General features: G+C 44.3%; 1 protein-coding gene across 1 annotated transcript in view; it reads right to left on the bottom strand.

Annotated features, from left to right (window-relative positions):
* MAN1A2 (mannosidase, alpha, class 1A, member 2) overlaps positions 1 to 17817 on the bottom strand; it is a 71424-nt gene extending 53607 nt beyond the window's left edge. The window contains exon 1 of the mRNA XM_015416458.1: positions 17329 to 17817. Coding sequence (XP_015271944.1) covers positions 17329 to 17645 — 317 coding nt within the window. The 5' untranslated portion in view covers positions 17646 to 17817. The remainder of the gene's footprint in view (positions 1 to 17328) is intronic.
* Between the last annotated feature and the right edge of the window lie 42 nt (positions 17818 to 17859).

Here is a 17859-nt window from a genome sequence, read left to right as displayed (position 1 = left end):
TTGGTAGCAACCAATACATTCTTTATCTCCTACTTGGGGAACCCCATCCCGGTTTTATTTATTTATCATTTCAATTTATATCCCGCCCTTCCCGCAAGCGGGCTGAGGGCAGCTCACAACAATGAATTTAATACAATCTTAAAATAATTCAAACAGGCAATAAAGAACAATATTAAAACAATACAATAAAACCAACTTAAAGCATTTAAAGTGGGCAGGGCAATATATTCAGTTCCAGTTCCTACAGCTGAGAAGTGAGTGGGCCAGCGCCGAGCCACAGTGGTCTCATGCAACAGCACAGTGACACTGATTTTTACTTATGAATGCTGTGGCGACACAATCAAAGAAGGAAATTTTTGGACCGCAAGTTTATAGTGATTGCACTTTAAAGGTCTTATGTGCATATTTACCTTGTGCCTGGTGATTTTACTTTTGAACAATTTACTTTATGGTCCTCATTGAATCTATACTTTGTATATATTTCTGATTGTGTGTATGTGAAAATAATTATTAACCATCTTGCCACACATGTATGACCTCTGAGGAAGGCCTATTTGGCCGAAACGCGTAAGGTCCACTTTGTAAGCCCTTGATATTGTTATAGTTTATATACACTGGTTGTAAATGGGCCTCTATATATGTTTTAAAATTTGTTATTATTATTAAAAAAATACATGTACCTCTTTTTATCTTTTATGGAAAGGTTTTAATATTGGCCCTTCTTTTCACTAACCTTTGCTTGGTTTTGGAGTTCATTGTTAGGTTCAGTGTTTCCCCCCCCCCTTGGTTTCTGCTCATGCAACAGCAAACAGGGAGGCCAACTGGTAGATGCCCGCTGCACCCTTCATCATCACCCGAAGAAAGGGCAACTTCCCAGGCCACTGCAGCTGGCTGGGTTTATTTTATTCATTTAACAAAATCTATACCCCATCTTTCTGCCCTCATAAAGGTCACCATGGCAGCTAGCAAATTAAAACAAACATAATGGCCCTGACCTGGAGAACCCAGGCAAGCCTGATCTCATCAGATCTCGGAAGCTAAGCAGGGCTGACTCTGGCAAGTACCTGGATAGGAGACCTCCTTGGAATACCAGGGCTCAGGAGGCAAAGGCAGAGGTAGACAATCAAGCCACCTCTCTGAAACGTCCAAGCCCCAGTAGGGGTCACCAGAAGTCACCATGACTTCCAGGAACGCAAGCACACACACACAAATACTTAATTTTTTTTTAAAAAAAAAAAAACCCGGAATCACATCTTAAACACCATTAAAACCAACAAAAACACATCATTAAAAATTACAAGCAATTAAAATGTTGAGCAGGATACTAAGCAGAATGAAATATTGAAGTATTAAGAACTGGCGGAATTCAAACTTGGAGAAGCCAAATGAAAGCACAGGAAAGATCAGCACAAGCAATACAAAATTAAGTGTGGTTAGACTCATCAGAAGAGAACCGATTCCATGACATTTAACAACTGAAAATGATGGGTATTTATGAAATCTGAAAATGAGAAACCTAGCTTGACAGGAAAGACGACCATCCACCTCTATTTGCTTTCCCTGTTAAACACAGGAGCCAGGGGATCTCATAAACATTTTACAAATCCAAAGGGTAACCCTTTGCACCTATTTTGAAGCTTCAGCACCTGTGTGGGTGTAGAGGAAGCATACAAATGGGGAGGACACACGGTAATGACTCTTGCAGAAAAATAGTGAGGGGGCAAACATGGCTTCCCTGGGTTATAGAACAGTGGTCTTCAGTCTTTCCAGAGCCCCACAGTTAGCCACAGGCACACAGCGGCCTGGAATCCAATGAGTAACAAGCACGCAGCACCACAATAATTCACATGGCAGGAACAGGAGGAGCCAGCATCTCTGAACCTGCCTGAGCTAAAAGGAATCCTCATTACCCTGCAGCTCTTTCACATCAAGAGAAGCAGGAACTATAGTCTTTGCTCTTTCTGTACGCACACTAACAGCAGATCCTTCTAAAAAACAGGCAGAAATGGCACCTCAATAGAGGCTCCCAACCCAGCAGGCAGGGCTTTACAATTCACTAGAGGTCTTGACCATGAGTTGAAGACTATGGGCACAGCATATAAGTAAGTAGTGTTCTTACAGAGTTCCACTTGTATTCTTATCACAGGGCACGGTGGGGGGGGGAGGTAGGGACAAGATTCACAAGAAGATTCAAGTGCCTGGTCTTATATATATATATTCCAGATGAAACTGCAAAAGACACTTTCAAATCATAAACCGTGGAGGGATTTTTTTTAAATGTTGAACCTACACACCACTATAAATGCTCCAGAGGAATGATTTTTTTGTGGCCTGAAACATGTGGGGAGGCATGACATCACCACTGAAAACTGAGTCAAATTGACTCAGAAATCTTTCACACTTTCTAATATATTAAGTTCTTTAAAACAATAATCAATGAAATAAGACAATAACAGAGTAAAACTGCAACATTAAAGAGTTCAGCAAGTTTGTTCGACACACTAGATGTAGTCTCTTGGCTCACAGTCAGATACATACTTCCACAACAATTAACTGAACTAGAGTCTGGACTTCACAAAGGAATTTTTAAAAATGCACCAGACAGGTAACCTACATTTCGAAGAAAATGCACACAGAATAAGGCTGAATGCAGACAACCAGTTAGCAGAAGGGAAAGTCTACTCACTGCTTAAATGTGTGCTGAAGTACAGCAATACAGATTATTGTGGCTGCCTGGGCAATATTCTGGGTTTGCTCCGCCCCAGTCATCTCTTGCAATGATCATTTGACCAACTCCTCCCTGTGTTGTGGCAGAGCATTTTGTCACTACTTCCTAGTCCTTTAGTCCAAAATGTACGATTACTTAGATTGTATGTAGCCTCCCTTTCTATAATATAGATCTGAAGCAGGCTCACAAAGTCAACACACGCTCAAAGAAATTACATTCAGATCTCTAAACAGTAATACGATAAAACAGTGGCATAAAAGTACAAGTTCAGCGAGGAAGTTAAGAACACTGGTTTTAGCAATGACATGGCTTCCAATTGTCTTTGACAGGTCAGCTGGGGGGGGGTAGTCAGGCTCCACCATGTTGTGCACGGATCCAGCGGAGAAAAGGGGAAAGAGACAGGGAAGGATGGGAAACTGCCAGGCATCCCTCCACTGTGCCAAGTTCATGGTCTGCTGAGAATCCCCTCCCCTAAAGAACATTTGCACTCAAATTTGGGTGTGTGTGTGGTGTTGTTTTTTTAATTCTGCCAACTGCTCTGGGAGCCAATTCTGGCTGAAAGGTAAAGGTTCCCTTGCTCGAAAGCCAGTCGAGTCCGACTCTAGGGTTGTGGTGCTCATCTCCGTTTCAAAGCCGAAGAGCCAGCGCTGTCCGAAGACGTTTCCGTGGTCATGTGGCCGGCATGACTAAACACCAAGGTGCACGGAACGCTGTTCCCTTCCCACTGAAGTGGTACCTATTTATCTACTTGCAATTTCTTGCTTTCGAACGGCTAGGTTGGCAGGAGCTGGAACTAGAGACGGGAGCTCACTCCGTCATGCGGCACCCGGGTCTCGAACTGCTGAACTACTGACCTTCCACAGCCTGCAGTTCAGCGTCTTAACCACTTGAGCCACCGCAGCTCACTCTGGCTGAAAAGTCGAACAAAAATACAAGTAAATAGCCCTGATCTGGATAGCCCAGGTAAGCCCGATCTCGTCAGATCTCGGAAGCTTAAGCGGGGTTGACTGTGGTTAGTACTTGGATGGGAGACTTCCTTGGAATGCCAAGTCGGGAGGACAGAGGCAGGCTTCATTCAGCCACCGCTCTGAATGCCCTCCAGGCCCCCAGTAGGGGGTCAGTCACCAGACATCAACCTGACTTCCAGGTGCAGACACCTGCGCGCGCACACACACAAATACCAAAATATAATATATATAATTAAATAAAACAACCAGCAGGGTCATCCAAACAACAGACAAGATGCCTGGGCAAACAAGCACATTTTCATGAAGTTGATAAAATGTAAAAGCCCAAGCACTAGGCAACACTGTCCAGGGAAGGCATTTCTTTGCCATTGCTGGGAAAAAAGAAAACCCTGTCTCCTGGTTGCCTCACTTTATGCTGACCTGAACTGGTGGGCAAGCTGATACAGGAGAAGGTGATCAGCCCTTTAAAACAGCCTGGGACCAGGAAACAAACTAATGCTTTGTGCTTGGAAAAATTGGCCGCCAGTACGGTTCTTTTAGGGCTGGCACGATGCAGTCTCTGTGGCTCACCCAGGTGCATTTTGAACGCAGCTGAAGTTTCTTGCCTGTCTTTGAAGGCAGCCCACGTAAAGTGCACTGCAGTAACTTAACTGTGATCAGAGCATGGCTAACAGCCACATCAGGGGCAAGCTGGCACATCGCACACAATGCAAACGGGCTCTCCATGACACAGAGAAGACCCGAGCCTCCAACTTCAGGCACAAATCTAATACCACTCCAGAGCTATGAGCCTGCTTCTTATTGGGGGCGGGGGGGAGAGATTGCAACCCCGATCTAAACAGGCTATTTAATTCATGGTCAACAGCGCTTCAGTCTTGCTTGGATTCAGCTTCAGTTTATCGCGGTCATCCAAAACATTACTGCCTCCAAATATTTGTTCAAGACACCCCATGACTTACCTAATTCCGCTGTTCAGGAGAAGGAGCACTGTGTGTCATCAGTACACTATGGCACTCCAAAGCCCTGGATTACCTGGCACTCCAAGCAGGTTCATGTAAAATGCTAAGCACCACTGAACCCTGCAGGGTTCCTTAATGGAGGTAGCACAGAACTGACCAACACCCCCCCCCTCAACGCACACCACCTCCTGGAACAGATCAGCCAGATAGCGGCAGAACACAGTGCCTTCAACTCCCACCTTTACCAGCTGTTCCAGAAGAATACCAAGGCTGATGGCACTGAAAGTTGCTAAGAGACCAATGAGAATCAACATAGATATATACTTCTGGCTGTCCTTCTCTCACACGGCAGGGTGACCAAGGCAGTTTCAGTCCCAAAACCCAACTCAAGAGCCAGACTGAAACGGGTCTAGATAACAGTGGGACTGGAGATTTAAACAGGTATATCTTTTTTCTTAACTCAAGTGGGTTTTGGTGTTTTTTTTTAAGTGTCTTTATAATATTTCAGATTACAGACTATTTCCAGAAGGCCCAAGATCAGGACAAACTACTCTCCCCCGTCCCAAAATAAATATATTAGAAAGGACTTCCTGTGTAGTTCCCACTCGTTCCAGTGAGTTTCAAACAGAAGAATTTTCCCTAACGTTGTTACTTTATGACAAGAGAAAGGACTTAAGAGTATCTACTCTGCTCCTAAAAAGTATTTTCTGACAACATGAATGAGACCAACCTCGGATGGACCAAACCAGTCATATAAAATATATTTTAAAAGAGTGTATATGTACACATGTTACACCACCATGTTCGCAGTAGGGACAGATACTATCTCTCCAATGACAGCCCTTAATGAAACCGCTTCCAGCCTTCTTCTTGGCAATGTTTGGCGTAAGGCCCCAGAAGTTCAGAAGATTAAACCTGATACATGTTTCTGTGTAGCATCCCTTGTAAGCAAGTTCTCTTTCAAGCAAGGTGAGAAAGAATGGTAACGTTGCATCTGCTAGTACATCAGGGACAATTAAAGTATGATTCAATGGAACTCTTCAAACCGCCAGTTAGGTGTAACCTAAAAGCAGGAGAGGACAGATTGACTGACAGGATAATCAGACTGACGGGAGAATCAGAGAAGCCATGTAGTGGCATAAATAACTTTACTTTGCAAATTCATTACCAGTCCAGAGTGCTCCACAAACAGACATGGAGATGAAAGTCCACTCTTTTGACTCTCCCTTGTTCCTATCTGTGCTCTGCAAAGTAAAGCAATGCAATTCACTTGGGACATGGATTGCTCGGTCTTCTGGCCTCACTTTGAAATAACAACCCAGCTCTTCTGTTTTTATCAGTGGCTCAGAGTTCAAACCTCATTTTCACCATTCTCTAAATGCCCTCTCGGCCCTGCTCCTGGGCTTCTCAAAGGGCACGGTGGGAAAGAGGAGGCAGGAAACTCTTTGCTCTTGCTGCGCTCTGCTCGCATTATTTTGAACCCTAAATCCATATGCATAGATACACTTCTGTCCACTGACTGCAACACTTCAGGCATTTGAAGAAATGGCTCGCAGACATGCTAAAATAAATTTGTTAATCTTTAAGCCCGTGCAAGACTTTTTGTTCAGCTGAAAACGGATTAACATGTCTATCCTCCAGAATATGTTATTAGGTAGTAAACTCTCTGCAAACAATTTACAAGCACTATCCCGTCCCAAGAACGAGGTGGACAAAATGATTCAGCAGGGCTACGGCTAATGTCATTCCCAGCTCATCAACCCAAGCACTTTCTGCCTTCTGCCTGATCCAGATACTTATTTGCTTGTCCTGGAACGCAAAAAGCTTATTTCCCTTAGTTGTCCTGTGTTCTTTGTATTATAGTCTCCAAGATTTGTAGAAAAGATAATAATATATTTTAAAAAACAAAAACAAGGGGTGTCCTTTATGGGAGAAGACTTGACCATTTTTCTTCCGTGTCAGAATTTGTGTAAAATCCCATAATAAAACCATTCATGTGATAATCAGTTTGCAGTGTTCTTGTGTTAAAACAGATGCCATCGTTAGTAGCTACCCTTCACAGACGCCAACTAGTAAAACTCATGACATGCACCAATCACAGGATTTGAATTTTGGCTGGAGGAAGACTGTGAACCATGCACTGTCACATATGGCGAGTAGGTTGAGTGCTGGGAACAATTATGTCAAAAAAGCTTATCAGACAGCGCTCCAGTGTGTGACTCTGGACACATGAACCTGCCTTATACTGAATCCCCTCAAGGTCAGATTGTCAGTGGCTCTCCAGGGTCTCAGGTACGGGTCTGCCATATCACCTCCCACCTGACCCTTTTAAGGGGAGATGCCAGGGATTGAATCTGGGACCTTGTACATGCCAAGCAGATGCCACAGCCCCTCCCATATGCCCAACCAAGAGCAAGCAGATGCTCTACCACAAAGCCACGGCCCCTCCCATACGCCCAACCAAGAGCTGCAGCAGGGTATCCGTTACATATATAAACATGCAGCTTGTACTGTTATGCCTGTCAATATTCAACAGGAGAAATAACATTTCCTGCGCACTTATAACTGATCAGGATAATCACTGCTCTGCCACAATCCTCACGCTCACCGGCTGGGAGAAAAAGGTCAGCTGCATATCAACTAACTTTTTTTCTTTCTTTTTTTGGCAGTGCTTTTCGGGTTTATCAACCCTGCAGCTCCAGTAACAAACCGATCCCCATTTAAGAATATAAATGGCATTGTGCTTGGGGCAGTGATGCCTCTGACAGGCTGAGCTGGCGTGAGGGCTTAGAGTATTGAGTTGCCCACAAAATAACCAGTTTGCAACCCAGTTTCTGTGGGGGGGAAGGACACCTGTCCATCTGAATGGCTTAAAACTTTCCACAGGAACAGGGTAGAGGAGCTGGAAGAGGTTCCAGGACGCAGGGAAGCGAAAGGATGGGATCACTAGAGACAAGAAAGGCCAAAGAATGGATGCCAGTTAGGCAAGGGACTGAGAAAGAGGAATCTGAAGGAAAAGTAGGCGATGACGAACAAAGAAAGGGTGGGGGAGACAAGCGAGTGAGGCAAAAGAACACTCTCCTCAAAGGATCAGAAATACCAAAAGCACAAGATTAAGAGAAGCTATATGTGGCAGCCAGGAGGAGGACGGAAATGCTAAGAAGCCTGATGTGACTAACTGGATGTTGCCTTGAAAAGCAAGAACTTGAGATAATAATGGGTGGCAGAAAGGTGGAACTGGGGAAAGGAGAAAGCAGCTGACCTCTCACAAAGACTCACAAAGAGGCAGGAGGGGCTGGGCGCCAGTGGCAGGAAGGAGAGGGCAGGCAAAGGGAACAGGAGGGCTTGGGACTGTGCACCAAGGATCCAGAACAGTACAGGGTTGCTGGGTCTGCAGCCTATACACTATTAGGGGAAATTCTGCCAGTTGTGATCTGACAAACTCAAGGAGGTCAAAAGAAGCAATGCAAGGTTATGGATGGATTTCAAACACATACATTTCAACTAGCCAGCCAGTTCGTTAGATTCAGACTTCTAGGTGTTATTAACAGGATGATAAATCCGAAAGCAAGTTAAATGAATTCTTGATAGTATGATTCACTGCTCAGTGTACTGATTATGGACACCACCAGAGCTGGCAAAGCGCGGGGGCTATTTGAGAAGCAGGAAATCCTCAGTTCCAATTTTGATCTCGGACATAAATTGTTTTCGGTAGCCTTAGGCAAGCTGTGCTCAAATCCTCCAATGGTGATATGGGGATAATACTCAGCTACCTGTTAAGCCTTTTGTAAGAACTACCAAAACATATGTGAAGCACAGTGAAGATCTGAGATGTGCTACAGAAACATGAATCAGTACATAATCCACATATAATTAATGCATACAATTCAGTCGTGGTCCCATTCCCAATGTGGCCTCAGGAAAAGTTGCTTAACATGCACAATTGTTACACGGCAAAACCTCTCTTGATATGCTGAGCTTAGTCCCTGTCACTATGTTCACTGAAATGTATAGGAAAGGGGTTGTTGTTGTTGTTAAAAAAATGTATTAGGCTTTAAGCCTTCCCTCCCCTGGAAGCAGACTCGGGGCGGGTTACAACAGCATGAAGGAAATCCTCAGTTCCAATTTTGATCTCGGCCATAAATTGTTTTCGGTAGGCAAGCTGTGCTCAAATCCTCCAGTGGTGATAGGGGGATAATACTCAGCTACCTGTTAAGCCTTTTGTAAGAACTACCAAGACATATGTGAAGCATAGTGAAGATCTGAGATGTGCTACATAAACATGAATCAGCACATAATCCACATATAATTAATGCATACAATTCAGTCGTGGTCCCATTCCCAATGTGGCCTCAGGAAAAGTTGCTTAACATGCACAATTGTTACGGCAAAACCTCTCTTGATATGCTGAGCTTAGTCCCTATGTTCACTGAAATGTGTAGAAAAGGGGTTGTTGTTTAAAAATTTTATTAGGCTTTTAGCCCTCCCTCCCCTGGAAGCAGACTCAGGGCGGGTTACAACAGCATGAGAGCAACATAAGCATAATACAATTTAAAATCAATTTACATGACTGGTAATCCACTATCAATGATGCCAATAATACATCTACTCCAGGGCTCTCTATCTGCATACAGGTAGATGCAACTAATCTGAGAGGTGGTGGGCCGAGTTCCCAATGTGGCCTCAGGAAAAGTTGCTTAACATGCACAATTGTTACGGCAAAACCTCTCTTGATATGCTGAGCTTAGTCCCTATGTTCACTGAAATGTGTAGAAAAGGGGTTGTTGTTTAAAAATTTTATTAGGCTTTTAGCCCTCCCTCCCCTGGAAGCAGACTCAGGGCGGGTTACAACAGCATGAGAGCAACATAAGCATAATACAATTTAAAATCAATTTACATGACTGGTAATCCACTATCAATGATGCCAATAATACATCTACTCCAGGGCTCTCTATTTGCATACAAGTAGATGTAACTAACCTGAGAGGTGGTGGGCAGAGGAGATTAGTGCCAGATGGACCAATGCAGATGCAGTAATGCAAGCAAAAAGCAAACCAGAGCGGGGGAGGCCAGTACAATCTAGGTGCCCGCCTCCCCAACCACAGGCCTGGCAGAGCATTTCCATTTTAGAGGCCCTGCGGAACTGCATTATGGCCAAAAAATTGGAAGTTCTTTTCTTCTAAATGACGAGAATAAGGTTAGGGTTGACAACCTATGGAGGAGGCTGGGAGTTCTCCCAGAATTACAACTGATCTCCACAGATCAATTCCCCTGGAGGAAATGGCTGCTTTGGAAGGTAGACTCTGTGGCGTTATGCCCCACTGAGATTTCTCCCCAAACCCCACCCTCCCCAGGCTCTACCCCCCAAATCCTCAGGAATTCCCCCCCTACATGGGGTTGAGTGGTAACAATCAAGTAACAATTGAAGGTATCAGACAACTGGTGTAGTGTTCTGAGAGTTTTAAAATGTGATCACAGTGAGAAATACTTCTGGACCTCCGACTCCATTATCAGGTCCGTGCCAGAATCTAGAATGCTACTGGTTGCCACTGTCATGCTTACAATAGGGGGAAAAATCAGATTGTGTTATTTTAATAATCATAGTAAAAAGAACTGGACAACCACAGGCCTGGCGGAGCATCTCCATTTTAGAGGCCCTGCAGAACTGCATTATGGCCAAAAAATTTGAAGTTCTTTTTTTCTAAATGATGAGAATAAGGTTAGGGAGTTCTCCCAGAATTACAACTGATCTCCACAGATCAATTCCCCTGGAGGAAATGGCTGCTTTGAAAGGTGGACTCTGTGGCGTTATGCCCCACTGAGATTTCTCCCCAAACCCCACCCCCCCCACGCCCTACCCCCCAAATCCTCAGGAATTCCCCCCCTACATGGGGTTGAGTGGTAACAATCAAGTAACAATTGAAGGTATCAGACAACTGGTGTAGTGTTCTGAGAGTTTTAAAATGTGATCACAGTGAGAAATACTTCTGGACCTCCGACTCCATTATTAGGTCCGTGCCAGAATCTAGAATGCTACTGGTTGCCACTGTCATGCTTACAATAGGGAGAAAAATCAGATTGTGTTATTTTAATAATCATAGTAAAAAGAACTGGACACCTCATTAACCTAAGGCACTTTGTAAATGTAGGATTCTGGTCAATTTCCCTTTGTTTAAAAAAGAAGAAGAAAGAAATCACAAATTTACCCAGCTTTTATACGAGCTAATTATTTCTCCACCAATCAATCACATGCATTTTTTTAAAGACACTCGGCGGGTAAGAAATGTATTTTAGTTTGCCTTTCCCCATCTCCCAAATAGACTCAGCTATGTTCAAATGTTTAAAAATTCAGTAAGGATGCAAATTCACAGCTTGTTGACCAAGCAAAGGGAGGCCTCTGGTTCAGCTACCTAATTCAGGATTCTCTCACGTCAAACAGGATAACTTCCATGAAGTCAGAATTAAATTCAGTCTACTGGCAGGATCAAATGATGTGCCCCACTTGGAGGGTCAGAAGGGAAAGGACGATGTAGTCATCAAGGGCACTGCAGTACCCATCAAGTTTGCCCAAAGCTGCAGCCACCAGAGAGAGGGAGGGAGGGAGGGAGAGAGAGAGGGAGAATTGTTTTGCACCAAAAATAACACTGCCTGCAACGATCCCGTTACCAGAGCACTGGCAATGCTGTGACAACACCAAGAAACCAAGACATCTTGTGAGAGTTCCAGGCCAGACAGAAGAGCCAGTCTAGCCTCTGCAAGGTTACTTAAAGCCTGCTGGGAAAGAGGCTGGAGAGAAGCTGCTGACCAAGTGAACAGGCTAAGGAGTTCACAACCAGCAGGGAGGCTGATGGTTTGGAAGGCTAAGCAGCCTTCACTGAGAGCTTGGAGCAGCATGTGTGAACAGGATCTTGGATGTCTCGGGGAACTGCATATTGAGTAAGAGTAGCCAGTGTGATGCAGCAGCAAAGAAGGCAAATTCAATCTTAGGGTGTATCAACAGATGCACAGTGTTTAAGACATGAGAGGTAATACCAAGTTTGGGTTAATTTCCAGTTGTTTCCTTAATTTCTGAACTGGTATCCCACATATAAGCTTCTGTAAACAACTGCAAGATTATTTTTGGAATAATTGTCAGCTTATTGACATTTATATAAGTTGAAAAAAATAAGTGTAAGACACTTATATTGGTTTCGCTGAAGAAGTTTAGTGAAACGAGTGAATTTTCACCAGGGATCCTCATGTGATGATTGATGACTCCTCTTGGAATGTTTTGTTGATTCTCTGATGACTTGGATGATTCTTCTTACAATTACTTGTTGATTCTATGTGATGTCTCTTGACTACTGATGCGATGTTTCAAAACTATGTTTCTACACTGTATTTATAATTGTAATCAAATATATAGTTTTGTATTGAAATAACTGCACACAATAGACAAATATAATAACTACACATAACTATAAGTTTGATTTATTTAGCGTTTTATTACAGTGTATTTGTAGTCTTTTGACATTATAAAGAAGGGCAGCAGGAACTGGGAATGTTCAGTCTAGAGAAGAGGAGGTTGAGGGAAGACATGATTATTCTTTTTAAGAGTTTGAAGGGCTGTCAGTGAGAGGAGGCTAGGGCTCTATTTCAGTTGGTAGTGGAGGACAGGATGCGCAATAATGGGTTTAAATGACGGTGGGGAGATACATATCGGATATTAGGAAAAACTATTTAACAATAAGGGCAGTTCAGCGGTGGAATCAGATACCCAAGGATGCTGTGGGTTCTCCCTCCTTAGAAGTGTTTAAGCAAAGGTTGGATGATTATTTGGTCATGGTTGCAGGGGTTGGGCTAGATGGTCTTTAGGCCCCTTCCAGCTTTTTAATTCTATGAGAGTGCTAGTGGGGCCAACAAGGTTGCAGGATACAGGTATCAAGCCGCAAAATATAGATATACATATTGACACAGCTATACTTTTATAAGGGCAAACACCAGCTCAGTCCATGCACCTGCTCTTTATGCAGTGGAGACAAATGCAAAATGCACCGTAAAGAAATTGTCTTCAAAGACTGAGGTGTCAGAATGAATACTGGTGAGCATGTTCAGGGCACCATTCTAGTTTCAAGTTGAAGTCCCTGATGGAACCCCGTGCATGTTCTGAAAGATGAAAAATATACTATAATGTAAATGCAGTATCTTCTTTGACCATAAGAGATACCTCAACGGAAAACAGTGTGTATGTTGGACATCACTCACTCTCCATTTGAATTCAATCCTCACCCCCATCTTCAAGGACAGGAGAAAGAAATATGCAAAATATGACACAACACCTGAAGGAAGCCTCTCAAACACTGCTTTCCTACTGCCAATTTTCTACCACAGTTACATGGCAAGATGTATTTCTTCATTCAGTGCTGTGCAGCTTTCACATTTTATCACAGGGGTGGACAATATAATTTTATGTGCTGTGAAAAACCCACTGGGATCAGCAAGACCTTAAGTACAGCCCATCACATTTGTTGAGATGTGGGAGGGGTCCTCCAACATTCCTGAAAGACAACCTATCATTGTAGTTTGTGCACTCAAAAAGCAAGAAAGGAGTGCCACCAGAAAGCTTCCACGTAATAACAAAGACTTATAAAAGGATTGAGCTGCACTAACATGCTCTAACATCAAGTGTTCATTATACAATTTATCCTTAAATAATACTTATGGTGTTTTTTGAGAATTCAGAATATGACCTAATCCATACTATAGCACATATCTTTCTTACCAACGGTAAGGAGCGAAAGAGAACTAACAATGCAGTTCTAAGCAGAGTTATACCCTTCTAAGCCCATAAACCAACAGAAAAAAAAAAGGGTGTAACTCTGCTTAGGATTTTACTGTAGGGTAACAATCCTAAGTATGTCTATGGGAATGTAAAGTTAAAGCTTAACCAGGACTTGTGTGATCAGCTGGACAAGCCAAAAACAGAAGCTATAGTTTAGTAAAAAAAAAACCAACCCAAAAATTACTGGCAGTCAGCACTTTGGGCCCATAACTCACAAGAAGCTCAATGACTGATCCACCTCTACAAATTAAACACAACCACACAAGCCTAATTTACATGTTACTAGTAGGAGAGGACAAGGGTTAAGTGAGAGATGGGAAGAAGCCAAGGTTGATACAGTATTGGCCAGTGTCCCATCCTGACTTATTTTTCTTCCTTAAAACAGTTTGCATTGTTCGGAGTACAAAAAGGGATAGAGATGGAGAAATTGGCACAGGGAGGCTCAACAGGTAAGCCGATGAGGTCTGCAGAAAATATGGACTATGATGCTACAGAAGTTAGAATACAAGGGCCAAGTGCAAGGACAGGTGGGCTTTGAGATACTCCAAGATCTGTACGTGTAGACTAATGAAACATTCCATCTAATGAGGAAGCATGACGAACTGGAATTCAGCAAATATAATTATCGGTTTACAGATCCTGCATTACAACTGCAGTCACTAACTTAGCCATATACCACTGATCAAAGCAGGGTACTGCAATGGCAGTCACAAAACAAGAACCACGGTTGGGAAATGTACACTGACAGTTCAGGAAGCTAATATTCCCGGTAAACCTGATTTAAAAGGGATTTAAAATTCATCAGAAACTTGGCAAGATGGATCCCGGTTTCTTGCTTATCCCACAAGGTTTAACAACAACTCAGACGTTTTGTGCTCAGACAAAATGTGTGCTGTGAAAATAAAAAAGGCTGTTTACCTGAAGTACATAACTTCTACCACTGGCATTTTTACGTATAAAATCGGACCAAAATCATTTAGAGTTTACAAACAAGGTGGTGACTTGGCACTCAGGTTGTTTGCAACTCTGAGTATCCAATGACTTTAAGCTCTTCACCCACAATGCTATGCAATACTGTCACCGACACCCACTGCTGGAAAGACCTAGAGACACAGGTTTAGACTGGCACCGAGCTTCACTCCTCAAGGATAGGAAAGCTGTAGCAAGACTGGTCTGTTCCCGGAAGTGAGAGCAGGCAGTTCTCGGTTATGTAGAACAACTGGCCGAGCATGCCTCATAAACATTTACAAAGATATAGTAGCTGAGAAAGGAATTGAGGGAGAAATCCTTAAGAGCATGCCTCTCCCTTACTCTATGGATTCAACTGATGTCACACTACAAGCTTCAACTCCCAGCGGCAGTTCTCGGTTATGTAGAACAACTGGCTGAGCATGCCTAGTAAACATTTACAAAGATATACTAGCTGAGAAAGGAATTGAGAGGGAAATCCTTAGGAGCATGGCTCTCCCTTACTCTATGGATTCGACTGATGTCACACTACAGCTTCAACTCCCAGCTATATTTTATAAGCTTCCTATGGATTCATCTGTCTGACAGTCATTGCTGTACGGTGAGTGTTGGACTAGGATCTGGGGGGCCCAATGTCAAAAGCCCACCCTGCCATGGAAGCTTGCTGGGTGACCCTGGGCCAGTCACCTCTCAGCCCAACCTACCCCACAGAGTTGTTATGAGGAGGAAATAGAGAGGAGAATGATGTAAGCTGCTTTGGATTCCCATTGAAGAGAAAGCTGGGGGATAATGAAGTAAATAATAATTATGTTTTGATTATATGTCTAAATGTAATTTTTGGTTGGAATTAATCTGAACCACAGGGCCGCAAAGAGTTATCCCAGTCCAATGCTATTAATAAGATGGAACGCTCGACTTTCTGCAGGCAAAGTTCTCGAATCTGCTTTCAACCCTCAAGGACAAAGGAAGCTACAAGTTTAAGTATACAGTCCAGGTCCATACTCCTCTTTGCTTATTTGTGAATGGACTCCTAGATGGGCACAGGTACTCCCCCCCTTCTTAATGTGATCTACTTAAATGAACAGAGAAGACAGCCATTCTCATGATCTCTGAATGTTTTCCAGTCAGGTGAGAGAGCAAGCACCACTTTCAAAGACCTCAACCACCACATTGAAAAAAAACCCAAAACAAAACCACCAAACAACAACAATAAAACACCACCAGGTAACAAGGCAGATCCTTCCGTTCAGGTTTTAGGAGAAGAGGAACAGTTAACTGAGAATTTTCCTGATTCACATCTTACTTATAGTTTGCTTTTCAAAATTTTAGTTAGGTAGTTGATTATTATTTTACACTTCTGATTGTTCACAACCTAGGTTCCCTGCCCCTTTGTCATAAACTAGCTGGAGCAAACGAAAAATGGAGTCAAATATTTTAAAACAAATCGGGATCCAAATTATATAAGCCACTTTTATCGTTGTTTGTTGCAATTTTGCTATGTGCCTTTGCTTCCAGTATTCTATCTACCTTGGCCAATACTTTTTAATTAGTGTAACTTTTCAGTAGCATTTGCTAGGGACATTTTACAAACGTACTTCTTATAACACACTTTTAAAGAGGGCCATTCAATGTATATGGCACCTCCTATGATAATTGAAGTAACAAAGATACCTGGCAAACTGTTTCCTCCAAGCCAAGTTACTTGGTCCATATAGCTTTCATTCAGGGACTCAGGGACTCTACTCCAGATTCTCGGAATCCACACTTCAGAACCATTTGGTTCATGGTCCACGTAAGAACAGCCAGAGAACCACCCCCAACGGGGCAGACCTCACCACTTCCGTTCTTAAACACCAACCGCAGATAACATTCCAAGTAGAAAAGCATCTCCCTTCTGCGCAGAGCATTTCTTCAGCACAAGGCTGAAATGCATAGTCTTCTGATCCCCTAACACTTGGCTTATCAGGAGTGAGAAAGAATGCCTATCAACCATAACAGGTGCTTGACAACTCACGGCTCATCTATGGAACAGCCACGTCATCGAACAGGATAAATTATTCCTTTCCCCAACTACTCCTAGTTACGGCCCAAGATTTAGCAGGGGAGCCATAGCTCAATGGTAGAGAAAGCAGAAGGAACCAGGTTTAATCCCTGTCATCCACAGTCAATATAACTGAGCAAAAGAGCACTTTCTGAGACTCAGGAGAGCTGCTGTCAGTCAGAGCAAACAAGACTATTTTATTTATTTATTTCAATTTCTTAACTGCCCTTCCCCGCTTTTGCATGAGTGACTGTTCTCACTCAGTTATAAGGCAGCTTCACGCACTGCACTGGGGAGATGCCACCACAGCTCAAAGCACCACACAGCATCTGCTCAGCATACAGAAAGCCCCAGGTTCAAGGGCCCACATCTCTCTGTAGAAGAAGCAGCCATAAGTGCTACGACTTATCTTTACCTGAGAGCAATTTTTCAGTCAAAGCAGTCAACACTAAACTTGACAGACCTATGGTTTGACTCAGTATATGGAAGCTGCATTTAGGGAGGATCTCTGTCATCACTAGAGGCTCCTGCTTTGCAGGCAGAAGGCCTCCAGTTAACACGACCAGGTAGCAAGGGCTGCAAGAGACCTCTGCCTAAAACTCTGTAGAGCCACTACCCCCTATATACCCCCTACTCCATATATAGGGGGTAGTGGTAGAGCCCTCACCAGCTAAGGTAGGCAATAATGAGCTTGAGAAACCCGACTCAGTAGAAGGCGCTTTCGTGCATTCACACGTGCCGGAGATCCAGCATCACCCAGCGATTCTCCCGAGCCCTACATCTCCCTCCCCGAGAAAGTGAAGCCTGCTTTTCCTGCGAGGTGCCCCGGGCGGGGGGCTTACCTGTGCCTGTGCTGGTCGTGCCCTTGCCCGTGGATGAGATAGCCGCCCGCGTTCTTCCCCCCTTTGCTGGTGTCCACGTGGGGGATCAAGACGTCCTCGAGGCCCAGGTCGAAGCGCTTGTGCTTGGAAGAGTCCGGCAGGAAGAAGAAGGCCCCGAAGCACAGCGTGATGAAGGCACTGAGGATCAGCAGCAGGATGAACTTCTCCGAGAGTCTCAGGGTAGCCCGGTGGTGCGGGAAGGAGGAGGACGACGAGGGCCCCAGGTTGCGGGGCGGGATGCGGCGCCCAGACAGCGGCAGCAGGGCAGGGGTGGTCATGGCGCTGCGGGGGGCGGGGGGAGGAGGAGGAGGGCGAAGGCGGCGGCGGCAGCGACGAAGGGGATCCCGGGGCCGGCCCCACCAGCACGGCCGCGCCTGCCGAGGTCTCCCGGCTCAGCAGCAGGGCCGCCTCGCGCCGCGCACGCGGGCCGTCATCGCCGCGCCTTTCCCCCGGCAGGGAGACCCCCCGGCCCGCCCGGCCGCGCAGTCATGG

Source organism: Gekko japonicus, unplaced genomic scaffold (genome assembly GCF_001447785.1).
Source record: "Gekko japonicus isolate JY-2015 unplaced genomic scaffold, Gekko_japonicus_V1.1 scaffold2148, whole genome shotgun sequence".
NCBI classification, from domain to species: Eukaryota; Metazoa; Chordata; class Lepidosauria; order Squamata; family Gekkonidae; genus Gekko; species Gekko japonicus.
This window is presented reverse-complemented; position numbering and strand designations above follow the sequence as displayed.